This window comes from Pyricularia pennisetigena, chromosome 5 (genome assembly GCF_004337985.1).
Source record: "Pyricularia pennisetigena strain Br36 chromosome 5, whole genome shotgun sequence".
NCBI lineage: Eukaryota > Fungi > Ascomycota > Sordariomycetes > Magnaporthales > Pyriculariaceae > Pyricularia > Pyricularia pennisetigena.
In genome coordinates, this window is record NC_043743.1 from 23,919 (window position 1) to 51,888 (window position 27,970).

Here is a 27,970-nt window from a genome sequence, read left to right on the forward strand (position 1 = left end):
TTCTTTTATTTTATCATTATTGGGAAAATAAAATGCAAACCTTAATACGTGGATTTGTAATATATCGATTGTTAAATGCAATATTTTTGCAAATAAATAGGGAAAAGTTTCCCGCCCTAAAATTAGAGGAAGTTTTAGGATTAATCCATCGATTTATTTATTCATTCAACCATCAATACAATTTTTACCTCTATCTATCTTATAAAAATGACCTTTTTCCCTTTATATATATTTACCTCATACAGATATATTGACCTCACAATTTATTATATAACCTTTATTTTAACACCCACAAAATTATACTTTTAAGAAAAATTAAGGTTAAAATTATTGGGATAAACCCACCGTGTCCGAACAATTTAACAAACCCCAATAACCGAATCCAGCAACGAATTAAAAGACGAATTTAAAGAAAAAAAGGTTAAACCCATATTAACGTTTACCTATTTATATATGTGGTTTTTTTGAACGTTTTATATTTGAAACGTTTTATAACGTATTTTTTAAAACCTTACCTATATTTATATCATGCGTTTAGTTTTAGCAAAATAGGCTTACGTGTGGATCGTATATAACACATATAATTTGCGTATAATGTGCTTTGATTTCTTTTGCGCAAATAGGTTAAAATGGTGCATGCATAAATTGTATGCAATTATATTGCATTATGTAATTAATACACGTTATACATAGCATAATAATTATGCATAATTGTACATCGTACTATATACTACGTGCTTAAGCTTACAATATAAGTTTATCATTCTTATATGGGTTAATGGAACGTATAAATTTAACCCTATTTAATAAGCTTACGGCTATGCTATTTAATAGCAAAGCACCTAATAATTTATGGGGTGAGGTTTTTTTAGCCGCTGTATACCTATATAATAACACCCCTTATACGGTTTTAAATATGCAAACGCAAGCCAATGTATTTCACAATATAAATGAAATTAATAATGCAATTCACGTAAATAATTATATATACTTTTGGGGATATATTGTTTACTATAACGATAACCATAATAAAGAAAAGCTCGAACCTCGAAATAAAATTGGTATTTTAATAGGTTTTGCAGCCAATATAAAAAAATATAAAATATGGGACCCATATAAAAGAGAATATTTCCTGGTTAGACATATTACCTTTATAACGGATAAATTTTATCCTCATTTAAACGAAAATACCAGAATAAATAACAATAACAGAAACGAGGTCGAATTCTTTTAACCACATTTCGAGGTAAATTTAGTAAATAATACGAATACAAATAAAAGTAAAAATAAAAACATTGATCAAAATAACATTAATAACGTTAATAATTCGAATAACGTTAACAATTTTGATAAAAACAACGTCGTTACCAATAACAATAATCCCCAAACAGCTGATAATTTATTCATGAAAATAAGGAAAAAAATAACCCCCCAATAAATTCTGCAGAATATTAAATATATAATAACGTTCTTTTTGTTAAACATGGCTATCGCAGGGTTAATTATATAATCTACGCTGCATTATCTTATACTGGCTAGCACGGGTTAATTCTATTAATTACCCTATATCGAATAAAGAAATAAATAATAAATAAAACGTATACGCGTTTATATATATAAAGCTTTATATAATACGTCTTTACTTGTAGTTTTGACAGCGAAATAAATAGGTCATATATAATCTAGCTTAATGGCATAACGCGCCTACCATAATCTATATTATATATACGTTGTTAAATTTAAAAAAAAGGTTATAGAACGAATCATTAGGTAAATACATTTATATAAAATAAATATATATAAGGGGAAAAAGGTTACCTTTTATAAGTAGGATAAAGGTCAAAATTGTATTAGCAGTTAACAGTTGGGTTTTTTAAATAAAAATCCGTAATTAATTTAATAAATAAATAAATCGATGGATAAATGGATGGATCAATACATAAATCTTAAAACGTCCTCTAATTTTAAGGCGGGAAATTTTCCCTATTTATTTGCAAAAGTATTGCATTTAACAATCCATATATTACAAATCCACATATAAAAGTTTGCAATTAAAATGCATGGGTTTAAATCCCGTTATAATCGCAGATTTTCTGTGCATGCATGAACACAATAGGCCGTTAGGCGCAATAAGTCGGCAGCTTGATCATATAAATAAGGCCAAATTATGTAATTTAACCCCGCATTCCGGACATCCGGATCGAAGATTTGCACTTACGGATTCGAACACGTAATTCACAATTCAGGTTTAAATTTATCACCTTTCTAACTTTTATTAATTTAACGATTTAACGGATTAATTGTGCAACAATAATATACTATTTTTAATACCCGCTAGCAAACAGTTATTTGCTATTTTAACGTTTAATCAGCTTTATACGTAATACATTTTTCCCCGCGTTGAAAATTAAGCTTATAATATTTCGTAACCTTTTCACAGGTTATAAGCCCGGATTAATTCATACCAAAAAAATCGATATAAATACTAATACCATTAAATTAATGGATTATTTTTTAACCCTATTTTGGATTAACCCGGGCCCTATACTATTAAATAGTTTCATCCACGCTTTAACCAACGGTATAACTGCTTAAACCGGAATCGCACGCGCCGTCGAAAAAACGCGATTCTTATACTCCACCCTCCTATATTTACCTATATATTTTAACAAATATACGCTTATACTTACACCGCTATTCGACCTATCGATACGAGACCTGTACCATTCAAAAGCTCTTTCCAAAACCTATTTAAGCGAACTGTCCTTTTGACCTCAACCCCGACCGTTACCGAAATACAATATAAATAAAAAAGACCCCTTATTTAAAATGGCTACTTTCGACGCAATAATAACCCTAAAGGGCACCGAAAATTAGATTATCTGGGCTACATGCTTAATCGGCCTGGAAGTGAAAGGATTTGCGTATACCCTGTATAAAAATAATAAGTTTATATTATAAGCTTAAACACGTAATCAATATTACGATGGATAATTATGCACACCTATACATCATTATTATACAGTGTATAAAAAAATGATAAGCTTGTATTATAAATTTAAACACGTAATATATACCACGATGCATAATTATGCGCAATAATGCATAATTACTATACACAATGTTGCATATTATTATATGCAATAATACATAACTATTATATAATGTATAACGTATATTGATCAAATAATGCAATACAATTGCAGACGATTTATGCATATACCCCTTTGACCTATTTGGGTAAAACAAATAAACGCAAATCATATGCAAATCATGCGATCCGCAGGCAAACCTATTTTAGTAAAAATAAACGCATAACATAAATATAGGTAAGGTTTTAAAGATTGCGTCATGCAACGTTTCAAATATAAAAGGTTCAAAATAACCACATCTATAAATAGGTGAACGCTAATACGTTGTTTTATTTTATCCTAATTGGGAAAATAAAATGCAAACCTTTATACGTGGATTTGTAATACATGCATTGTCAAATGTAATACTTTTGCAGATAAATAGGGAAAAGTTTCTCGCCTGAAAACTAGAGGAAGTTTTATAGTTTATCTATCCATCGATCTATCTATTCATATAACCATAAATACAATTTTTACCTTTATCTAATTTATAAAAAATGACCTTTTTCCCCTTATATATATCTACCTCGTACAAATATATTCACTTCACACTTTATTACATAACCTTCCTTTTAACACCCTGGAGCAAAGTGAGGGAGTTATTATTAGCACCGAAACTAATAATAACATAAAACCAACTAATATCCCCAATGGTATCCAAAGTGGTAATAATACCTTTAAACCTTTGGATTATAAATACAAAAATACGCAGGTTTTAGCCTTTATAAAATCACTGTGCGATAATAAACCTACTTTATATATTAAAAAATGCACTTCTGCGTACGAAACCTGGAATAAATTGAAAAAATATATATAATCCTAAAGGTTATACTTCGGATTTCCTTTAAATAAAGGAGTTTTATTCGGCCGTACGAGAATCGTTCAATAACATCGAGGTTTATTGGAATAAAATGAAAGACTTGTATTTAGTTTTGATATTAAAAGATTTAATTACCCAAAATAAGGTTATTATAATCTGGGTATTAGGTACTTCAAATTAAATTTGGACCTTTTTTGCACAAAATATTATCCAAAACCTGCGGCATGATTCCGATAAATATACGGTAGATTTATTATTTGCCGATATTTTAAATGGATCCCGTAGTGAGGATAGTATTAATAAACATAAAACCGTATCATTTAATAAACTTTTGACCTTTAATAAGGTTAATAATGAGGTAAATTCTTTACCCACTGATAATCATGTAAAAAGGAAGGTTATTTGATGAATTGTGAAGTGAATATATTTGTATAAGGTAGATATATATAAGGAAAAAGGTCACTTTTATATATAATATAGATAAAGGTAAAAACTGTATTAATGTTTGAATGAATCGAGAGATCGATAGATAGATAGATCGATAGATCAATAGATAAAACTTCCTCTAATTCTAAGGCGGGAAACTCTTCCCTATTTATCTGCAAAAGTATCGCATATGGCAATCCATGTATTACAAATCCACGTATTAAAGTTTGCATTTTATTTTCCCAATTAGGATAAAATAAAATAACGCTCCAGCGTTCACCTATTTATATATGTAGCTATTTTAAACGTCTTATATTTGAAACGTTGCATGACGCAATCTTCAAAACCTTACCTGTATTTATGTTATGCGTTTTATTTTTACCAAAATAGGTTTGCCTGTGGATCGTATGATCTGCAAATGATCTGCGTTCATTTCTTTTGCCCAAATAGGTCAAAAGTATACATGCATAAATTGTGTGCAATTGTATTGCATTATTTGATTAATACACGTTATACATTGCATAAAAATTATACAGTATTATGCATAATAATTATACATTATTATATATAATAATTATGCATCATTGTGCATAATAATTGTACATTATTGTGCATATTAATTATGCATTATTATGCACAATATTTATACATCATTGTGCATAATTATGCATCGTAGTATATATTACGTATTTAAGCTTATAATATAAGCTCATAATTTTTTTACGCACTGCATAATAATTGTGCATAATTGTGCATAATTATATATGGTAGTATATATTACGTGCTTAAGCTTATAATATAAGCTTATTATTCTCATAAATCATAATTGTTATTATATTTATAATTACACCGGTAATTCTATTTTTAATTATAATTGTAATAATAATTACCCCAATAACGGGAATTGAGCTGATTAATTATATTTGGCCCACTACTGTTTCACAACGGTTACTATACCTCATGTCATTTATTCTAACATTAATCCACAAAATATATTGCATTTTACCATAAAATCCTCCAATTTTATTATAAACAGTCCAGCAACAATTTATACATATTGCAATATACGATAATTAACAAACGTTATAAACGTAACGCGGTCCAACAGGATATAAAACAATTCCCACCCGAAACCGAAACGACGGTACAAATAACGGATTATTTTATAAACGCCTCCGGTACGTTATTATATAAAAACCGTTTTTAATTACCTAATTGGGAACCCTTAATTACGGCAATTTTGCAACGGACCCACGAATCCCCAATAATTAATTATTAGGGTAAAAATGTTATATTTACGATCCTGGCCTGAAATTATTATTTATAGCGATTCCTATATTATTAACGGTTACGTTAAACGTCCCAAAAAAAAACTACACTATTTTTTGTATAAAATCAACTAAAAAGGCCGCGGACGACCTATTACCGTCCCAAATACGTACCGATATTAAATCCGGTCCGTTTATCCTATTAAATTTGGATAATAATACCGCGGAAAAATGGGGAATAAAAGAAATTTTAACCGCGAAAAACGCAAAAAGAAAACGTAAACGTATTTTTTTTGTAAAATGGAAAAAATACGACCAAATTATATAGGAAAATTTGTTAATAATGGAAAGTATACGGGTATTAGACGAATCCAAAACGAAATGGGGGCCGGCCCAGACGAATAATAGCCTAATATCGAAGCGACGGTAATAATAGAATATTTTACCGGGCCAAAAACCTGCTATAATTAACAAAAAACCGACAATTCGCGGTAAAAAAGCGACGCGGTAAATTTAAAATAAATATTAATTTAACCAATTATACGGTAAAAAAAAGCCGCAAAATTAAACTTTTTTCCAGGGCGAAAAATAATAAAAATAAACCGATAACCACGCAAACCGCGCCCATTTTTAGGGCGGCGTAACCGTATCCCACCCACCCAATCCTTAAATTATATTAATATATATAATGCGAAACGATAATTTCGGGCGACGATAAAATATTAATTTAAAAACCGAATTATACGTTTCCGATTTATTACCCAAATTTTTGTTTTCCTTTTTTCCTTCCCTTATTTTAACGTCCTCCTTTTTTATTTTGGTTTTTTCCGCGTCGTCCTCGGAAATTGGAAATTCCCATTATTTAACGAATTAGTTAATTTTCCGTAATAGGGCGGTACAACGACGTTCGGTACCCTCGATCAAAAAAAACTTCACGACGGGATTTTCCAGGAAAACGGGTTTTTACCCACACTACGACCAAAAATACGAAAACGCGACGAAATAGGAGCGCGGAAACGCAAAGCATTAAATATTTACCGGGTCAAAATACGAATAAAACGGGGGACGATTAAACAATGTAAAAAGGGGGTTTTAAAGCGACGACGAAACGTGGTGGTAATAAAAGCGAAAAAACGCGGGGAATACGCGGGACAAAATTAACGTGTAAAATTAACGGGGGAAAGGGTTAAAATAGTAGTTAAAACAGCGAAAATATTATTATTTCGGCGCGTTTTTTGCAGGTTTTTCTAATAACGAAACGTATTACGTTCCTAAAAAATAAAAAAATTAATAATATTATTAAAACAATTATATATTAAAAAAGCGAAACGCACTTCCAGGTAAATAAAACCGCGTGCGGGAATTTATACTAATTAACGGTTATAATTACCGCCGCTGCGGGAGGGAATATTAAATATAATAATAAAAACAATAGTTTTGGTAAAAGTCGTTACGGCCCCGGAATTGGTTATTTTATTTTATACGTCCTAGTAAACGCGGACCCAATTGGTATACGCGGTAAAAAAATTTCGAAACAGGACGGTATTTTTACCAGGGATTTTTTTACCATTTACGACGGTATATTTAATTTAAAGTCCAACGATATAACGACCATTATAGGTTATAATTATTAATTTTCGTAAACGGCGGCGAAAAACATGGTTAAAAACGTAAACGGTTTCGCTATTATAATAATACGATTTTTTCATATCGTAATATCGCTGGTACCCAATACCGTCGGGGGTAGGACCATATTCCCAAACCCCATTTAGTTTGGACGTTTTTACGCAGGAAACGCAAAAAATAAATACATGTTCCGGAGCGGTATATTCGTCATTATTTAAATTATTTTGGAGTTTTGCGGTACCGATAACGCGACGAAAACGTTGCGAATATAAATTAACGATACCACCCATGTTAAAAGGAAGGTTATGTGATAAATTGTAAAATGAATATATCTGTATAAAGTTGATATATATAAGGGAAAAAGGTCACTTTTATAAATAAAATAGGTAAAGGTAAAAATTGTATTGATAATTGGATGAATAAATAAATTAGTAAATCGATAAATAAATAAATTAATCACAAAACTTCCTCTAATTTTAAAGCGGGAAATTCTTCCCTATTTATCTGCAAAAATATTGCATGTGGCAATCCATATATTACAAATCCACGTATTAAGGTTTGCATTTTATTTTCCCAATTAGGATAAAATAAAACAACGCTTTAGCGTTCACCTATTTATATATATGGCTATTTTGAACGACTCATATTTAAAACGTTGTATAACGCAATTTTCAAAACCTTACCTATATTTATGTTATACCTTTATTTTTACCAAAATTGGTTTACCTGTGGATCGCATAATCTGCATATAATCTGCGTTCATTTCTTTTGCCCAAATAGGTCAAAAGTGTACATGCATAAATTGTATACAATTGTATTGCATTATTTGATTAATACACGTTATATATTGCTTCAAGGTTATGCAGTATTGTGCATAATAATTATACATTATTATATATAATAATTATACATTATTTGTGCATTTAATTATGCATTGTTATAAATATTAAGGATGCATTATTATGCATAATTATGCATCGTAATATTTACTACGTGCTTAAACTTATAATATAAGCTTATTATTCTTTTATGCATTGCATAATATTTATGCATAATTGTGCATAATTATGCATAATAGTATATATTACGTATTTAAGCTTATTATTCTCATATATCCCACTAAAAAATAAACCATACCTACGGTTTTAATAGTTATTAAAAGCTTTTTTAAAACTTTAAAAATTGCGTACGGGCGCTACCCCCTAAATTTTCACTTCAATGGGGGGCACGAGGTTAATATAAACCTTTAAAATTGGTTTACAAGCAAAAATGTTAATTTTAGCATTTCAAATCCCTATAACCACGGCCAAAACGGATTATCGGAACGGTCTATTAAGGTTATTTTAAATAGGTTTCGATTTACCATTATAGCGGCGGGTTTACCATTATATTTATAATATTATTTATTACTTACCGTGGTTAATTTAGTTAACCGTACAACGGTAACTAATAGGGATTTAACACCCTACGAGGAATTTTATTCCGAATTTCAACCTGGATTACCGTACAAACCCAATTTAGGGTATTTTCGGGTTATTGGTACTGTATGCCAGGCTATTATACCGTTGGGAAAACGCCAAAAATTAAATAAATTGGCTCCCCGCACCAAAACGGTGAAAGTTTTAACCCATTTATTAAATTTTACAACGTTGGTTTACGAACCCGCTAAACGGGCCGTATACAAAACCTTTACCGTAAAAATTATAGAGGGTATAACCGCTGAAAATTTGGCTATTCCAGGGGAAGCGCTACAAATCTTAAAGGTGGAAACGCTACAAACTTTAAAGGGGGAAAATACAAAGTTAAAAGGGAATTCTAATTTTGAACCTGAAAACGAAATTAACAGCGTTCCAGCGGATAATTATCCCCTAAAAAACCCTAAAAATATAGGGCATTTACCACCGGTTACAGGGCATTTAAACCCTGAAAATACAATGCCCGCCAGGCCTGTACAACCTACCGTTCGCCCCCCAAAACCTATAACGGTAGCGGTACCTAATCCAATATTTAAAACAACGGAAATTCCGGTGTTTTCAACACCTAAAATACAAAATATAAAATTAAATTCGCAGTTCGAAAACCCAGATCTAATAAATATAAATTACGTGCATTATTTTTATTTTCAAACCAAAAAAAAAATAAAGAAAAACCCCACTAAAAATGGTAAACCAAATAATTATTAACAGGCTTTAAATAACCCTAAAATGCTAAATAGTTAACTGTTTTAGCGTTTAAATTCGACCAAATCGTTATTGCAAAAACCTTCCGTTTTATCCCAAAAATTAAAATGCCTACAAACCGTAAACTCGTTTTTACCCGGCCGGTATTTAAATTAAAAAAAGATAAAAATAATAAACTTATAAAATACAAAACTAAACTTGTTATTAGGGGTTTTTTACAGGTCGAAAGCCTAAATTATATCGAAACTTTTACTAACATTAATATACCACCAACCTGGCGTATACTATTAATTATAACTAATACACAAAATTGGGAAATAAAACAAATTGATTTTATCGGTGCGTTTTTACATAGTAACCTTACCGACGTAAACATGTATTTGCAAATTCCAAACGGTTATAACGAATAAACAAAAAATTGTAACCTTACCACCGCTAAAATTTTAGTGGAAATGGGTTATAACCCGAAAAAACTGCAGGTTATACAATTGGAAAAAGCGCTATATAATTTAAAATAAAGTCCAAAAAGTGGCAAAACAAATTTAAAACCCTATTTTTTAAAAAAGGTTTTAAGCTATTAATCTCTAATCCCGCTGTTTTTTATAACGTTAAATCCAGACATTTTATCGTTACTTTTATAAACGATTACCTGCTAATAGGTCCTAAATTGCAGTATATTTAGGATTGAAAAACCCGTTTTAATAAAATATACGCGTTGGAAAACCGGGGCCCTGCAACCTATTTTTTAAACGTTTAAATTTATAAAAATAATAAGCTTATATTATAAGCTTAAGCACGTAATATATACTACGATACATAATTATGCACAATTATGCACAATTATTATGCAGTGCATAAAAGAATAATAAGCTTATATTATAAGTTTAAGCACGTAGTAAATACTACGATGCATAATTATGCACAATGATGTATAATTATTATGCACAATAATGCATAATTATTATACATAATAATGCATAATTATTATGCACAATACTGCATAACCTTTATGCAATGTATAACGTGTATTAATTAAATAATGCAATACAATTGCACACAATTTATGCATGTATATTTTTGACCTATTTGGGCAAAAGAAATAAACGCAAATCATTTGCAGATCATACGATCCACAGGCAAACCTATTTTGGTAAAAATAAAACGCATGATATAAATACAGGTAAGGTTTTGAAGATTGCGTCATGCAACGTTTCAAATATGAGACGTTCAAAATAGCCACATATATAAATAGGTGAACGCTGAAGCGTTGTTTTATTTTATCCTAATTGGGAAAATAAAATGCAAACCTTAATACGTGGATTTGTAATACATGGACTGCCACATGCAATACTTTTGCAGATAAATAGGGAAGAGTTTCCCGCCTTAGAATTAGAGGAAGTTTTATGATTTATCCATCCATCCATCTATCTATCGATCTATCCAACTATCGATCTCTCGATTCATTCAACCATCAATACAATTTTTACCTCTATCTATCTTACTTATAAAAGTGACCTTTTTCCCCTTATATATATCTACCTTATACAGATATATTCACTTCACAATTTATCACATAACCTTCCTTCTTAAAAAATTATAAAAATTAAACCTAAACGCCTATTTTGGTTCTATTAAAATTAATATATAAAGGAAACATTAATAACGTTCGGATTAACTAATTGCAAATTTATATATATTCCTTTACAACCGGGTGTGCTAAAATATAGCGGGGGTAAACCCGTAAATGCGCTGGAAATCAAATTATTATAACGTATTATCGGTACTTTTATATATTAAATATTATTAACGCGCCCGGATATTGGTTTTGCGGTTTAATAGTTTTTACCTTTTTTAACAAAAACCACTACAATCCATTTAACGGCAGCTAAAAACCTATTACGTTATTTAGCGGGTACTAAATTTTTATTTATTTGTTACGGAGATAAGGTACTTAAAGCCGAATTACCACCCAATTTATTAATAGGGGGTTTTAAAGGTTTAAAATTACTGGGTTTTAATAATAGCGATTTTACCGGGGCTAAAAAAAATTCAAAATCCATTTACGGATATTTGTATACCCTATTTGGGGGCCTTATAATATGGAAATGCAAAAAAGCTAATATTCTAGTTTTAAACATTCCAAAAACCGAAACCGATGTTTTAACGGAAGCCGTACGTAAAATATAATGGTTTAAAAATTTATTTATAAAAATTGGATTACCTATAAAAGGCCTCATTGCAATATTTGGAAATAATACAGGTTTTATAGCAAACGTATATAACCCTACGCATCACCAACGTACTAAATATACGTTGTTAAAATTTCACTACGTACGGGAATTAATTACAAAAGGATTAATAACCTTAAAATACCTGGAATTTAAACAAATACCCGCTAATAACCTAATAAAACCCCTAACGCTTCCAATTTACAAACTTTTTTTGAAATTTTCAGGGTTTAAACCTTTAAAAACTTAGTTTTTACTTATTAAGTTTTAAGGCATTTAATTAATTCGTTATTTAATTACCTATTATACTTCATTTATTTGCAAGTATTGGATTTTTGTTAACCTAATACCGGCCGTATTACCCGAATCTACCCTGCACAAATTGATTAATAAATAATTTATACCGACCTTTTACCAAAAATTAAAAAAAAATTAAAAAAATTTGTGTATTGGGCGATTTACGGCTTCGAAATACCCTATATAATATACCTAATTTGGATTATTACCAACGAATAACCAAATTAATCATTCAATTTAATAATTAATTCCGTGGGTTAATATTATATAAATTGGGGGTTCGAATCCGGGGGTTATTACAATTTTGGGGGTTTTTTCCAATTCGGGGGTTCGTCCATTTCGGGGGTTATAGGTCGGTACAAAAGGTTTAATTATCCAGGGGGTTTATATCGGGAATTCGAATCGGGTTGGGACACAATGGGGATCTTCTTTTTCAAAGTTTTATTTTTATATATTTTTCTTTTCCAACTTTATATAAATAGTAGCAAAAAAAGGGGGTGTTAATTATATGCGTTATTTAGGATATAATGGGTCCACTTTTATTTGTATATAAACCACAATAAATAATACCGAAATAGGGCTATTAAAATCATCAAATTTTCTATTATATTTTATGTATTGCAAAAATTGCGATTTAAAGTTAGCGAATGGGGTTTTACCCTGTACCGGGTTTAATACCCACCCTGCATTTACGAGTCAGCTACCCTATACCGGGTTGAAATTTTCATCAAATTAGCAAATTAGTGCGAACCTAAAAATGGTTTGTATGGAAATAAAGGTGTTTTTCTAACAACGCATACAAAATAATTTTTCGGAAAATCGTGTGCGGCACCGGAACCTTTTGCAGGGCGCGGACCCCCACTTCGATGTCGGAGAATATGTAAGGGAAATAAAACAAAATCTCCCCCACCAATGAATTAAATTTATTAATCCCAAAATTAGTGAACTTAGTGCATATAAACCCTGTAATTACAGGCTTTTACAACGCAACTAGCACCACGCCGCACCTAGGCTAATGCCTAACCCCCTGTTAGCAACCCGTATTGTTAACATATGCATAAATCATGTATTATGCGTTCAATTTTTTACCCAAATGGGTTTAAAGATTATGTGTGCATGAATCATATAATATGCGTTATACATTGCATATTTATTGTGCATTATAGTGCATCGTAGTATTCACCTCGCACTAAGCTTATAATATAAGCTCAATATTCTTATGCTATCCTCGGGACTTTTAACGTTATTTTTAACGTTAAAACCATTTTTCTACATCAAAATGTCCCCAAATTTTGGTGCTGTATTTGGTTTCAAATACCAGCATGTATCAATAGAATGGCCTGTTAATTTGCAAATTTTACAAAATTTGGCTTTATTTTTGGCTTTTTCAATACGTTTTTTGGACGAATTCTTTATATTATTATTTCCAAATTTATTGGTAAATAATATTCTATTGTCATTTTTGCCTTTGGATTCGCCAATTAGATGTGCAAATAACGAATCTATATTATTTGACTTTGGACCATTTTTTAATGTCCGGCTAACATTTGAAATAAAGCCTTCATATGAATTATCTAATGAATTTAATACCCAAGATATAATTATTTGCTCAGGTACAATTATATCTCTAGATTTTAAATTATTGGATAATTCCTTTATTTTATTCAAGTATTCTTCGATACCCTTGAACTTTTGTGGAGTTGTATTAAAAAACTCCCTAGCGATTGAAAAATCGGTAGTGAATCCTTTTGGATTATATAGGTTTTTTAATTTTAACCAAGCCTTTTTTGTAGTATTTTCGTTCCTTATTTGCAGTAAAGGACCGTCTTCACACAAAAGCGTTAATAAAGCTAATGCTTTATTATCGTTTTCACCCATTTCGGTAATATTATGAATATAACCTTTTTTGGTCAAAATAGCTTTGGTTTGGAGGGACCAGATAGTATAATTATCTGTACCCTTTAATTTTGGGATAGAAATCTCATCTCCAAAACACGACATTTTAAATAAATTCTATTTATTCAAAAATGTTATTTTTTTATAAATATAGATTCTCTATATTTAAAGGAATATTATATAAATGATATACCCCCTATAATATATTCTCTTAAAAGTAGAAAATATATCTCTTTTTATTTAGGCCTAATGTTAAAATTTAGCAATAGGTAAATTAAAAGGTTCTTTTTTAAGTAGAAATCCGTCGTTGATCTAATAAATAGATGGATGGATGGATAGACGGATGGATGGATGGATAGACGGATGGATGGATGGATAGACGGATGGATGGATGGATAGACGGATGGATGGATGGATAGATGGATGGATCGATAGATAGATAGATGGATGGATAAATGGATGGATGGATCGATAAATGGATCCTCAAAACTTCCTCTAATTCTAAGGTGGGAAATTCTTCCCTATTTATCTGCACAAGTATTGCATTTGACAATCCATGTATTACAAATCCACGTATTAAGGTTTGCATCTTATTTTCCCAATTAGGATAAAATAAAACAACGCATTAACGTTTACCTATTTATATATGTGGCTATTTTGAACGTTTTATATTTGAAACGGTTCATAACGCATTTTTAGAACCTTACCTATATTTTATGTTATGCGTATGAATCGTATGTGCATGGATCATATGTTATGCGTATGAATCATATGCGTTCATTTCTTTTTTCCCAAAATAGGTTGAAAATTGTGTGTGCATAAATCGCATGCAATTGTATTGCATTATTTGGTTTACACACGTTATGCATTGCATATTAATCGTGCATTATAGTGCATCGTAGTATTTACTACGTGCTTAAGCTTATAATATAAGCTTATTGCCTTTAAAAAACAACAAAAATCCAAATCTTGCAACGCTGGTTACCCCATATTTTTGCGATATCTGTTTATTTTTTAATTGAATAGTTAATTGCATACAGTGGTTATGCTGGTATTTTTTGAGTGTACAGTGCGAATACAGTTCAAATACCCGCCATGAACGGCGAAACACGACAGGTTGTCCTCAAACTAGAACGAGCGCGATCTTTTCGGCCAATTTGATTGGTCGAAAAGCCATGTGGCTGGCAAACCACATGGAGCGCTCGGTCCACCCTGCGCAGCAGGGGGGTCTAGCCTGAGCATTGAGACTAGCCCGGACCCACAGGTACAAAACAAAACCACAACTGCGCCACGAATTAAACCTGGTTTAACTGGAGAGCTTTTGGGTTTCAGGGATGAGCTCTGAGACTAATCCGCGTCACTAGTGCAGTTCCCGTATAGGCGTCGCTCTAAACTAGTGGCTTCCGTGGTTTAACTCGATAATTATCCAGGACGGGTAACTTTCAACACGTCTAGTTATCCTAGGAGAGAGTATCATTTTATTCCTATATTTCATATTGGCTAGAATCGAGGTACAATAGGCTCGCTTATATCATCGCAACAATGGAGGTATAATTCCAACTCGTCATTTTCTAGTTGCTAGTATGCCGTTGTCGCAGGGCATGGTGACTCGGTCACAGTCCAAAACCCAAACCCTGTGCTACACTCGATACATGGTGACGCTGTTGGACAGACCGTCGTCTCGGTGGTAACTACGTGTATTGCATCACACCCGCACGGGACTGTGACGATGTTATCTGCCACGCAGCTGGCGGTCTGGTAACACTGGACAGCGCAGCCTGTCTTGGCGAGCCACGTCTGGGTCCCGGTGCTGTTCGTTGTGCTGGGGTTAGCATTGTTTTTTCTGCAGAATTCATGATGAGCAGTGGGACTTTTTATATCAGTCACTTTGTTGCCGAGGTAGCAGCTCGGCTTGTGATATTTCAAGACAGTATAGTGATCTGGTCATGCCCCGGGTCGATCGGCCTACCTGGTGCAAGTACGGGCCACCGTTGCCGTTGGTGTTGGCGTCGTACGCGGCGTCTGGGATACCGGGGGGCATCCGGGGCCGTCCTTCCGTGTCGCTAGTGCGCCTGCGGTGACACTATATGCAAGTGAAGTAATGGATTAGTATTACCTGCGGTCCGTCTGGCAAGGTAGCGTGTGCATTCTTGGTACGATACAGGAGACTTAGGGTCCCGGGCACACTTGGCTGGCAGCTGGGCCTGGGCAGACTCACATCATTGATAACAGTGCGTGCACGGGAAGCATTGTAAAATCGATGCGTATACGTCGACGAGGGTCAAGGGACGGGACAGCTTACGGTGCGGTCTTTAAGGTCAGCGGACGGCGTTGTGAATTCGGGTTGTCAATCCATAGTGTAGGGTCGCTGTGGTGACTGCTTTAAATACTTGTGGTCAAATGCGGCTACTGTTGTCGGGACGGTCTTTTAGTATAGTAGATCCTAAGTGTAACTTTTGATGCGAGGTTTTCGTTCGTCACATCACAGACCCGGGTTGCCAAGACATGCAGATATTGGAGTATATTGTCGGAGTGGTACTGGCAATGTTCAGCCTCAGTTCCTCGCTAGGACACCTGAGATGCCAATTGGTAGCGGCGTTCCACTTGGATGTCGTATCTGCCATCGTGCCTGTCTGAGTTGTGTGCTCAGCTACCCCGTCTGTGACATGTGATGCAGCGGCGGCTGAATACGAAGTGACGGCGGCGACACGGGCTGGAGGGTGTGCCACACTGGGGTCTCGGCGACAATAAAACACTTGATAGAGCAGTTCCATAGAGTCTCATCTGCGATACTATGCTGGTTTGAGTGGATAAAACTGTAAGTAGGATGGTGAAATAATATTTTTGTGAATAACCATGTGTGAGTTTATTTACACCATGATAAACTAACTATTTTATCATCTTGCGCAAATTTCGCCCGACCCTACGGGATGCCCATGCGCGAGATACAATCTGCAAACAACAGGGAAAGAAAATACTAAACGCAACCAAGAATGAGCATGCAGCAGTCATAGTTTACATACAAAGTAGGTAGGTTGGTTGGTATATGTTCATCGAGTGCCACGATCCTTGCAAGGCCATGGACAATCACGTGACCAGCATCACCCGCAGCCAGCCCCATCGTTCTTATATTCAACGACGACTAGCTGCAAGTCACAAATCTGGACGCCTGAATGCAGAGAAACATCAATTGGGAGATGAAATCCAGCATATCAGTCGTTGCTTATAATTCATGTCACGTATAGCGTGTTTCCTAGCGACGCCCCAAGTCCTATTAAACGCAGCCATAGATAGGCATGTATTTGATGCAAAATACCCCAAAACTCTACCAACCTTTCACGCTATCAAAGCATCAAATATCTCTACCGGAAAAAACCGACTCAGTTGCTGTGACACAAGGGCAGTTTTTACATAAGCTGCGACGAAAAACCGAGTTGGAACGAGACTCTACGCTCAAAGCATCATCACTACGCGCAACACCTACAAAGACAAGCGTCACAGTAAAAAAAGAAAAGGCGAACCCGATATGAAGTGCGTACCGCCCCAAACTCCAAGGCAGACGGGGGAATCAATTACCATCCTCACTCACTAAACACCAGATTGACGTATCCCCTTATGGTACAGATGAACATAAACCGAAGACAAAGACCAAAACCCAGAAAAAAGTCGCTCAACCCACTTGCCCTAGCCCATCGCATGTAGTGGCTGCTACCCACAGCGCGCACGCAGGCGCACTCAAAAAACAAGTGTAAAGAAATCCCATAGTGGAGGTCGTGACAAGATGAAAAAGAAGAGTCGTGAACAGGAAAAACGCGTCTAACCGCCGAAACCGTACAGGGTGCGGCCCTGCCTCTTCAGAGCGTAGACAACGTCCAGCGACGTGACCGTCTTCCTCTTGGCGTGCTCGGTGTAGGTGACAGCGTCACGGATGACACCCTCCAGGAACGACTTGAGAACACCACGGGTCTCCTCGTAAATCACTGTTAAGAGTAGAAAGCCAAACGGTCAGCAAGAACGTCAAAGGTGACTAGAACGTGCCTCAATAACAAGCAGCTAACAAGGAGATACTCACTGGCAGAAATACGCTTGACACCACCACGACGCGCCAGACGCCTGATTGCGGGCTTTGTGATACCCTGGATGTTGTCGCGAAGAATCTTACGGTGGCGCTTGGCACCACCCTTTCCGAGGCCCTTGCCACCCTTGCCGCGTCCAGTCATGGCGATGGAGAGGTCTTTTGTAGATTGAAAAAAGGGCAAATGGAGGCTGAAGATGCAGCTCTTGAAATTCACGGACTAGGGTGAATCTAGACTGCTGGGTTGGAGTGGTTTTTGATTGGGGGTGGAAAGATGATTGGGATGTCAGAGAGTTTGGAAGTAGGGCGTGGGGAAGCTCTTCTTAAGTACAGGAACTGTTTCTGACGCGGATCAGTCAGCCCAAGTGATTTGGAGGTTGCTGCCCCACCTAAACGCATTTGTCGCGTGCACGTCACTCAACGGCCCCTGCACCCACCCACCCTCAAGTTAGGTTTTTTTATTTTCTTTTTGTTCGCTTTCGGGACGGACATTGGCGGTACTTTACCAGCCCCCCGCATATTAGAAGCCCCCGAATATTCTGATTGGTCCTAATATTGTTGTAACGCAAGGGATCAACTTCGCATTATTGAACGCAAGCCACAATCCGAACCACATTCTGAGCAAAGGAAAACCAAGACCCCGGTGGCACAACCCACGCCATTTCCCAACCCCATGAGGTATGATTACTCGTGACGTGACGCGTCGGATGGATATCGTCTAGACAGTGAATATGTATCCTGTAAATCAAGGCACCCTTAGTTGTTTATTCAGATAGCTACTATGTGGAATCCACGACACTGTATGTGAAAAAAAGGCAGCCCTGCATTTACGGAGAATTACAGCTTTCAGGTAGCACACTATAAGCCAGACGCGACCAACATGGGCCTAGTCGCGCTGTACCCTCCACCCACCCCTGCAGTGATTTTGTCACTTGTGCACGCAAACGCGTCAAAGAAAGCACCAAAGCAGTTCAGGCTGCAGAGTGTGATTCGTGGGGGACGACCTTTCCTGATTTGGTTGACAGACTGTCCAATAAAAAATCTGCAAACCGAAATAAGGACGGCGCAAGTGGAGTTACTGTAATTGCAATATGAAATATGTCTCGAACGCTCGGGCCAGCTGCGAATTTTTTGTATCAATGTGGCGGGTTTTGTCGCCCAAACTTACCCGCTTTTTTGCCAGCCAGATCTGACACCTTTTCGCCCTCGAACCAACCCCGGTCGGTGCTTTCCAAAAACAGGCGCGATTTTTTTTTTTTTGGTCGAGTTTTTCAGGCGCGCACACGCTCACTCACACAACACACCGCCCCACGCCACCCGGTGAAATCAAATCAGCCAGCCCGTGACTGCCGGCTCCGCATCCTACTTAAACCTTTCGTCCGCCTCCCCACCACTCTGCATTCTTTCCTCCTACATCATCATCACCCACCCAACCAACCAACCAAACAACAATCAATAACATTCATCAATCGACATCGCCCTTCGCCATCAACAATCGCGACTTTTAATCACTTCATTTCATCCACTAAACCAATTTACAATGGCCCGCACAAAGCAGACCGCCCGTAAGTCCACTGGTGGCAAGGCTCCCCGTAAGCAGCTTGCGTCCAAGGCTGCCCGCAAGAGCGCCCCCTCCACCGGAGGTGTCAAGAAGCCTCACCGCTACAAGCCCGGTACCGTCGCTCTCCGTGAGATTCGTCGCTACCAGAAGTCGACTGAGCTTCTGATCCGCAAGCTTCCCTTCCAGCGTCTGGTAAGTTTTTGATCACCTTTTTCAATCATCGCTTCAATCGGCGGACTGCGGCAATCATCAAAACCATCACAGTCTCTAACCATATCTTCGCACACAGGTTCGTGAAATCGCCCAGGACTTCAAGTCCGACCTCCGCTTCCAGTCTTCTGCCATCGGCGCTCTCCAGGAGTCGGTCGAGTCATACCTCGTCTCGCTCTTCGAGGACACCAACCTGTGCGCCATCCACGCCAAGCGTGTCACTATCCAATCGGTAAGTCTACACCACACTTTTGACCAGAACATCATGACAAGACGCGGTGGCTAACAATCTCTGCAGAAGGACATCCAGCTCGCCCGTCGCCTCCGCGGCGAGCGCAACTAGATTTTCCTCTTCACATTTCACACGCGTCTTTTGGCTTTTGTTATGATTCCACAGGGAGAACTGTGATTTGGGTCGTTACTGGGAACATGGGCGGATAATATGGCGTTTGCGATTACCTTATTCTTTTTTTACTACTTTGATTTTATGGGAGAGGCTGTACATTATGCACACCGTCGCGTCAGCACGAGAGAAGCTGGTCGCACCCTCCCGGCGATGAATGACAAAACACTTCAAAACTTAACACACACAAGACTATTGACTTTGCCCGTGAGAACGATGACTGACTGACCGACAGATCCTAATCTTGTTGATCTGCACCTTTTTGACGCTCCGCGCTTTCCACAGTGACCTTGACATTCACCTTCGCCATTCGTGCCTGACATGGCCTGGAAAAGGCCAAGAGCTGGTGCAGATCAGGCAGTACTGAGGACGAAATGAACGAGGTGGAGAAATTTTCACTACCTAAGCTAACTGAATGCTGAAATGATGACAATGATTTGCTACAAAACGCCAGAACTATCAAATGCTTCCAATATTAAAGCCGAACGGAAGGAGAACCGAAACAAATTGCACTTATCGTCGAGCGTTTGATGAAAAAAGAAAAAAAAAAGAACTCTTCTGAATAGACACACACACACATACATACAGGTCCATCCTCCTTCTCTTGTAGCCCCGGAATCTCACGCGTCTAGGCATCCACTCAGCTGGCTGCGACCGCATCAAAGTGACTCATAGGTGCCTGCGTAAAGACATCAAATGCTCCCGTGCCCACGTGTCCCAGCCTGCCCATCACGAGCCTTCCACTAGGCGTCGACAGGTCGTCCCAGTCACCATCCAGTACGGCGTCCTTTAGGAACGCCAATGTTGTCTCGAAACTCATCTTGGTGAAAGGGCTTACGTTGCCGCTAAGTCCCATACGATTGAAGGGCGTGAACCCGCCACTGCGCGTCATGTGATCGGCAATCAGGTTCAAGTGGCGATTGTCGACTGTGATGGCGTGGGACTCGAAAACGGCACGCAGCTCGCGGATGATGTTGGCGCGACAAGCCTCCACACCATAGATTTCGAGCACAGCTGCCACATCGTTGGTGGAGATGCGATTCGGGTTGATGAAGGACCCGTACTGCTGCATTGCGCGCAGGTTGGAGCCAGCAGTGTGCACCAACGAGACATCGCTGTCCTGGCCCGTCCAGGGGTCCGTTACCTTCTCCTTAGCGACAAAGGTGCCCGACTTGATACCTGGTATCTGCTGCACGAGTGCTTTGCGGACGGCATCTTGAACCAGGCTCAGCATCAAAATCTTTGGGATGCCTATGTCATACTCGAGCGTAATCTCGCACCACTCGCCAGCCGCTTCGTCACATCGGAATCTTGTACACTCTGGGTTCTTATCGCGCACCCGCAGCTCCCTGTCTTTGGCCTTTGCTTGCGCGACATCGTCGAGCTCCATGTGCATGCTGGCGTCGTCGTCAGCAGATGGGTTTTTGGGCAACTCTGGCGCAGGGCTTCCCCCGAGACCTTCATCCTCGAATTCAGCTTCCTGCTCTTGCTGCCTCTGGATCAAGTCATCCTCTTCGTCGTTGGGCCCGTACGATACCGCTTCGCTCCGGTTTGCCTTCTGCTTATCTGCTGTCGCATCTCCCTCGCCATCGTCGCTGTCGTCATCCTCATCTAAAGGCCCGTTCTCGCCCACGTTGGGCGCAGCCATCTCCACCGTGCCGACCTTCTCACCAATTGCCGGGGTGGCCGCACTTTCCTTCAAGCCCTTTGACTTAATCTCCTTGGCCACAAGTCTGCGCAGGGTACTCATAAACTTGGTCTCTACCGTGTTCAGGACATCGGAAGTGGTGATTGCATACGTCTTGGTGTATTCGGCTGACGGGAAGAACCGCAGCCGGACGTCAAACATTTTGGCCAGCTTGTGGTTGATGCTAGTGCCGATGCGTTCAAAGACGGTGGCCTTGTCGACGACGTGCGAAAGCGGAAGCATGCTGATGGCCTTTGCAAACCTCTCACCATCCGCAGGCGACAGCTCCTCGTTCAGTATCAGCGTCATGGAAGGTGTCGAGATTTTGGAGCTTGCCGTCATGAGCAGCTCTCGCAGACGCGGAATACCCAGTGTGACGTTCTTGGCCGAGTGACCTGCCAGATGGAACGTGTTGAGTGTCATCTGCGTTGACGGTTCGCCGACGGATTGACCGGCCACGATACCAACAGCCTCGCCGGGATGCACCAAGGATCGCATGTACTTTGCCGACAGAACCTTCTCAGCAGCCTTGCGGTTGAGACGAACAAGTGAGGAGGACTGGGGCCCAGAGCTCCTTTGCTTGTCATCCTTGTCTTTGATGAGGGCGTCGGGGTTTTCTTTGACATAAGAAGACATGGCATCAAAAAACTTTTCCGACGTCGCATAAGCGTAGCGCGTCGGATTGAGCATGGAGCTGACTGGCTCTCCAGTGAAGAACCTGGGGTTTGCCTTGGCCTTCTTTAGGTTGGACTTGTTCTGCTTCAAGATCTCATCGCGAAGCTCGAACAATGGAAGAGTTCTAGGATCCGAGATGTTGAGCTGCGCCAGCTCCGATTTGATGTTGTGCAATATGAAGGTAAAGTCCTTGAGGTATTTCTGCTTCGTCACATCCAGACCATCCTCACCGTACAAGAACTGCACGAGCGAGCCATCCGCGTCACGGACTGAGTTGTCGTAGCCGATCTCGAGGCCCTCCATGCCTTTGATCAGGCATCGCTGCAGGTAACCCGAGCGCGAAGTCTTGACAGCTGTGTCAATCAAACCCTCACGTCCAGCCATGTGGTGGAAATAGTACTCCTGTGGCCTGATGCCAGTCAAGAAACGGTTGACGATGTAACCGCCAGCCCTTATATCCGTCTCAAAGGGCTTGAAGCAGGGGAGAGACTTGCCGCTGACCATCAAGGGCACTCGCCTGCCTTCCAAAACTTGTTGGCCGAGATTGCACGAGATGAGGTTTGCGTTGACCTGTCCACCCTTCGCTCCCGAAATGGTCATGGCCTGCATTTGATTCTTGGGGAATTGCTTCTCAAGGCCCTTGGGAAGGCAGGCCTTTGTGATATCTTGAGACAAATCTTTACTTCCAGAATTCATCAACCCATCGAGGCCTTCCTGTTTTGTATCATCACGCATGACCTCCTCAAGGCGTCGCAGAAGCTCTGGGTCATCATTCGCCGGCTTGTGCTGGTCCAGGCTGACATATTTGGCTGCAACCTCAAGTCCCACAAGATGTGCCCGTGAGTCAATAATGTTTCTTCGATCCGCTTCACCCTCCGGTGTAAGCTTAAGGTCGTCCATGCCACAAGTGAAAGCACGCATGTTCAGGTACCTGGTGAGCAGACGGCCCATGGCACTGAGAAGCTTGCCGGCGATGGCCGGACCATACACCTCATGCACAGCGTGTACAAGCCCACCAGAGCTTGGACCCAGTTGCGCCTTGTCGAGAATGCCCGAGATGAACTCGCCGTCACGGAATAGGACCTGGCCTTCCTCGGTATGAACACCCCACGCATGTGCGGGAACCTGGGTCTTACCCGTCATCCAGAGGTCACCACAATCAAGAGGTCTTATGTTTCGCAGAACTGTTGTGATGACTTGTTTTCCGGTCCACCGGGCTTTGGGCTTTATGATGGCTGGTGGCACCAGCTCGATGCGTTCCCTGAGAATGTGACCGCTCTCGGGACGTAGAGCATTGTAGACGAGCTCGTGGTATGCACTGCGGTCCAGGTAAGTGTCCTTGTTGCACAGACCCACCGATACGGACAAGTGATCCTGGATGAGACCTCGAAGCGGCTTGCCCTGGGTGCCTGATATGTATTGATGATCCGTGTCAGCCAGCTGCAGTGCCTCTGTCCTAGCAACCTCGTTCTGGGGGAAGTGCATGTTCATTTCGTCTCCATCAAAATCTGCGTTGTAGGTGTTGCAGTTGGCATAGTGCATCCTGATGGTCTTCTCGCCTGGCAGAACTCGGACTCGATGTCCCATAATGGAGGGCTTGTGGAGGGTTGGTTGACGGTTCATGAGGACGACATCTCCATTCGAGATGTGACGGTGAACCTTTTTGTTGCGCATGTTTCCAGAATTATTGCTGGTTGGGGCCAGAAGCTGATTGGCAAGAGAAGCACGCTCCTCCTGAGACTTATTCCTCAAATTCACGATCTGACCATTCTCGTTCTCAATGGCTGCTGCTCCAGGCCATTTGTCAGGGCCGTTAATAACGGCCTGTTGCATATCTCTAAAGTTATGGCTTGTGACGGGTTCTGGATAGGTAAGTTTCCGCGCAAAGACTGGTGGGACGCCAATCTCGTTGGTTTCGATGTTAGGGTCCGGGGATATAACACTGCGAGCAGCGTAGTTTACTCGCTTCCCCATCATATTCTTCCTGAAAAGACCCTCCTTCTTCTCCAACTTCTGCTTGATGCCTTCTTCGAGCGCCTTTGCAGCAGCACCCTGCGTGGGGCTCTTGGTGTTGTCGATCAAGGTGTTGACGCAGTCTTGTAGCTCAGTCCAGGCCTCGTGAAGAATCGTCGTATCCTTCCCGTGGCGTTGCGACAGTAGGGAGGTTGGGTTTTGCAAGTCGCGGAAGATTTGGGTGAGTTTGGTAGATGCCTTCAAGATTGCCTTATAAAGACTGTTCTGCTGTGCCTCGTTGATTTGTGAATCTCCAGTTCGCGCTTCCGGCCGAAATCGATTTGGTGGGACCAGGAGAGTCTGCACGAAAAACAAGCCGGCATTGATATGCTTGGTGCTCTTGTGACTAGGTTTTGAATTGTAGAAGAGGCTGAGGACCTCTTGCTCCTTCTCGAACAACAAGTCTAACCTCTCCAAGACTTCCCGGGCGCTGAGATATCGTTGCGATGGTGCCGCCTCGGACTTCTTGGACTTGGGCTTTGGCAGTTGCACTACGTTACCCTGCTCGTCAAGGTCATCTCCATCGACACTCTCTTCGCCCGAGGATTCCTCCGATGGGAGGCCAGCATCAGGAACGGCCTCATCCGATTGATATCCCTCGTCGGGTTTGGGCTTCTGGCGGATTGCCATGGCGTCGCGCAGTTTGAAGCGGCCTTGAGCCATCTTGCCCTGGTCTTTGGACGATAGTGGCTTTTCAAAGATCTTGACGAATCGATCTTTGCGATATGTCGGCGAGACTCCGTTGCAGCTGGCGCAGATTCTCGACTTGGTCATGTCCTGAAGAAACTGCTTCACAAGATCCCTTCGCATTTCAGAAGCGCCCTCGTGTTTGCCCTTGCGAATCTCGCCGAGGCTGATCTGGTGTTGTTGGAGCACCTGGCGAACATAAGCGTTCCTTTTGCGTATGACTACATCCTCGGTAGTCTTACCACCGTGGGCATCTTCGGTCTCGGAATCGTCGCCCTCTGGGGTGTCACCTTCAGACACGCCTTCAAGGCTGTCACCGATCAGGTCTAAGCGCTTGGCCTCGGCAAGCAATCCGTACTGCAGAAGCCTGAAAAGACAAACGTATCGATGTATATCTCTGCGGCGCATGCGAAATCTGTGACAATATGCGCATTGCGATCTCAGGAGACGAAGGACCTGGTCCATGAAGACGGGGTGGTAGACAGGGACGGGAAGCTCGATATGACCGGGGTGACCGGGGCAGGCGGAGGGCCCAAGATTGCAGGTCGCGCATACCGAGTCACCCCATGCTCCCAGAGCGGGATCGTAGAGGCCTCCGGGCACGGGATTCAGTAGAGTATCGAAGGTGCTATCATTCTCGATCCTCCGCACGGAAAACGCCCTGATCTCGTCGGCCGAGAGCAATTCGAAAGAAACGCTGTCGATGGACGACGAGACAGGCTGTGAGATATTCATGGCGGCGACGAGATGACGGGTGCACAACTCGTGGGAAGTTTGGCTGCTCGTCTCAGAGCCGACTTCACATGGTTTGTTCAGGATACTATAGCCCGCAAACAATTCAGCGGGGAACTCGACGACGATGAGCTCCGAGACGATTTTTTTTGGCGGTGGACGAGGGCAGAAATATAGAGTGGGGCCGAATTTGACCAGGTGCGAATCGTTGTGGCGTCACAGCGCGTCTCTCAAGACAGAAGACCAGCAGCAGCACCTACCACCTATGCAGCCCCAGCAGTGGTGTTTAATTTCTCTTACCGGCGAGGAAAATATACCGACCAAAAGCAGCGCACAAACCTTCAGAGCCTGATACGACGATACGCAAATATAAAAAGTACACTGGGATTGATCTTGCCTCAGTCAAGACCGCGCAATTGCCACCTCTTTCTCAGCCTCCCCGTCAACAGTTAACTACTCTTGGACCACTAGTAGTGTCATCGCATTCAGTCCTACGACTCTCGAACTGTCCTGTGTCGCTATCATGGACCGCGGCCACAGCCCCGGGCTGGGGCCTCGCCCCGATTCTGCATCCAAGATACAGAAGCCCGAAACAGCGGCAGACAAAATGGCGGCCTTGAAAGCACGAGTTGCAGCCGCTATTGGCAGCAGCAAAGCCAAGGGAGGCCTTAATGTCGGTCTGCATCCAATGCTCGAAGAATTGAACAAGCCCAATTCATCTGGTAGGGCGAATGAGTCCCGATCTTTTTCTTTGAGCTCCAACAGGACGCCCAACACAAAACATGGCCACAGGAGCTCGGAATCAGGGGCGGGCGCTGGGGTTGGCGATCGCCAGAGCAATCCATACCTCGATACCAGTGCGATGGGCGGACAATCTACGAAACAACGAGAGCCGCGGCATCTCGTTTTCAATCAGAAGGGAAAGTACATCGCCCAGGGCAATGCGCTCCGAAGGCAAGCCGCCCTCGAGGCAATGAAGAAGCGCATTGCGGAGCAGACACGCAAGACTGGGATTGACGAGGATCTTGATGTTGCTGTAACATTCATTGAGGAGCCTCCGGATATCGAATGGTGGGACGAGGGTCTGGTAGATGGACAGAATTACGACATGATAGATGATGAGAGCAAGTTGCGGATCACGTCTGACGACAGCATCATCACGGAGCTGATACAACACCCGGTTGCATTGGAACCGCCACAGGATAAGAATGTGCAGCCGCCAAAGCCAATGTTCCTCACAGCAAAAGAGCAGAAAAAACTGCGGAGACAACGACGTGCGGCCGATCTGAAGGAAAAGCAGGCAAAAGTGCGCCTGGGGCTGCTGCCGCCGGAGCCGCCAAAAATTACCAGGAACAATATGATGGTTGTGCTTGCGGATCAGGCGGTGAAGGATCCGACAGCAGTGGAGGCGCAGGTCAACAGAGAGGTCGCGAAGCGACATGAGGGCCATCTTCAGGCTAACGAAGAGCGCAAGCTCACCAAGGAACAGCGGCACGAAAAGCTCGCGGCGAACCAGGAAAAGGATGCATCAAAAGGCCTCCACATGCTGGTATTTAAGATCAACAGCCTGGCTAATGGACAGCATCGGTACAAGATAGCCGTCAACGCCGAGCAGCACGCTCTGACCGGTATCTGCATAATGCATCCGAAATTCAGCCTTGTCATCGTCGAAGGCGGCGCGTGGAGCATCGCCAAATACAAGAAGCTCATGCTGAACCGTATCAACTGGACTGAGAACACGCCGTCGCGAGATAGAGACAGCGTCAAAGCTGGTGTCTCGCGAGACTGGCTGAAGCCCGAGGACGACAAAGGCGGCCTCAAAGACATGTCGAACAACCAGTGCAAGCTCGTATTCGAAGGTGAAGTTAAGACAAGAGCTTTTAGGAAATGGGGCAGTAAGGTGTGCGAAACTGATGCAGAAGCAAGAGAGGTACTGGCGAGAGTCAAGATGGAGAACTTTTGGGCTCAGGCAAGAACAGTAACATGAGCCTCCGAGCAGATTGGTTGAGGGCATTCTACACTGCAGAAACTAGTCATATTATACACCTTATTTGC

The 27,970-nt window shown here is 40.5% G+C and overlaps 5 protein-coding genes across 5 annotated transcripts; 2 read left to right on the top strand and 3 right to left on the bottom strand.

The window, feature by feature from the left end:
• Positions 1-15,604: 15,604 nt before the first annotated feature.
• PpBr36_07973 (uncharacterized protein) lies at positions 15,605-16,496 on the bottom strand (the record flags this gene model as incomplete). Its single annotated transcript, XM_029895106.1, has 3 exons — positions 15,605-15,694; positions 15,842-15,944; positions 16,363-16,496. 3 exons carry the CDS (start codon positions 16,494-16,496, stop codon positions 15,605-15,607), a joined length of 327 nt encoding a protein of 108 aa, XP_029746811.1.
• A 1,192-nt stretch (positions 16,497-17,688) lies between these two features.
• On the bottom strand, positions 17,689-18,108 carry PpBr36_07974 (uncharacterized protein; the record flags this gene model as incomplete). Its single annotated transcript, XM_029895107.1, has 2 exons — positions 17,945-18,108; positions 17,689-17,852 (listed from the first exon to the last, which is right to left on the bottom strand). The coding sequence occupies exons 1-2, from the start codon at positions 18,090-18,092 to the stop codon at positions 17,689-17,691; spliced, it is 312 nt and encodes a 103-aa protein (XP_029746810.1). The 5' UTR covers positions 18,093-18,108.
• A 1,379-nt stretch (positions 18,109-19,487) lies between these two features.
• PpBr36_07975 (uncharacterized protein) lies at positions 19,488-20,061 on the top strand (the record flags this gene model as incomplete). The annotated part of the gene is made up of 3 exons (XM_029895108.1): positions 19,488-19,700; positions 19,798-19,950; positions 20,017-20,061. The coding sequence occupies 3 exons, from the start codon at positions 19,488-19,490 to the stop codon at positions 20,059-20,061; spliced, it is 411 nt and encodes a 136-aa protein (XP_029746809.1).
• Positions 20,062-20,761: 700 nt separating this feature from the next.
• PpBr36_07976 (uncharacterized protein) lies at positions 20,762-25,918 on the bottom strand (the record flags this gene model as incomplete). Its single annotated transcript, XM_029895109.1, has 1 exon — positions 20,762-25,918. The coding sequence occupies one exon, from the start codon at positions 25,916-25,918 to the stop codon at positions 20,762-20,764; it is 5,157 nt and encodes a 1,718-aa protein (XP_029746808.1).
• A 520-nt stretch (positions 25,919-26,438) lies between these two features.
• PpBr36_07977 (uncharacterized protein) lies at positions 26,439-27,902 on the top strand (the record flags this gene model as incomplete). The annotated part of the gene is made up of 1 exon (XM_029895110.1): positions 26,439-27,902. One exon carries the CDS (start codon positions 26,439-26,441, stop codon positions 27,900-27,902), a length of 1,464 nt encoding a protein of 487 aa, XP_029746807.1.
• Between the last annotated feature and the right edge of the window lie 68 nt (positions 27,903-27,970).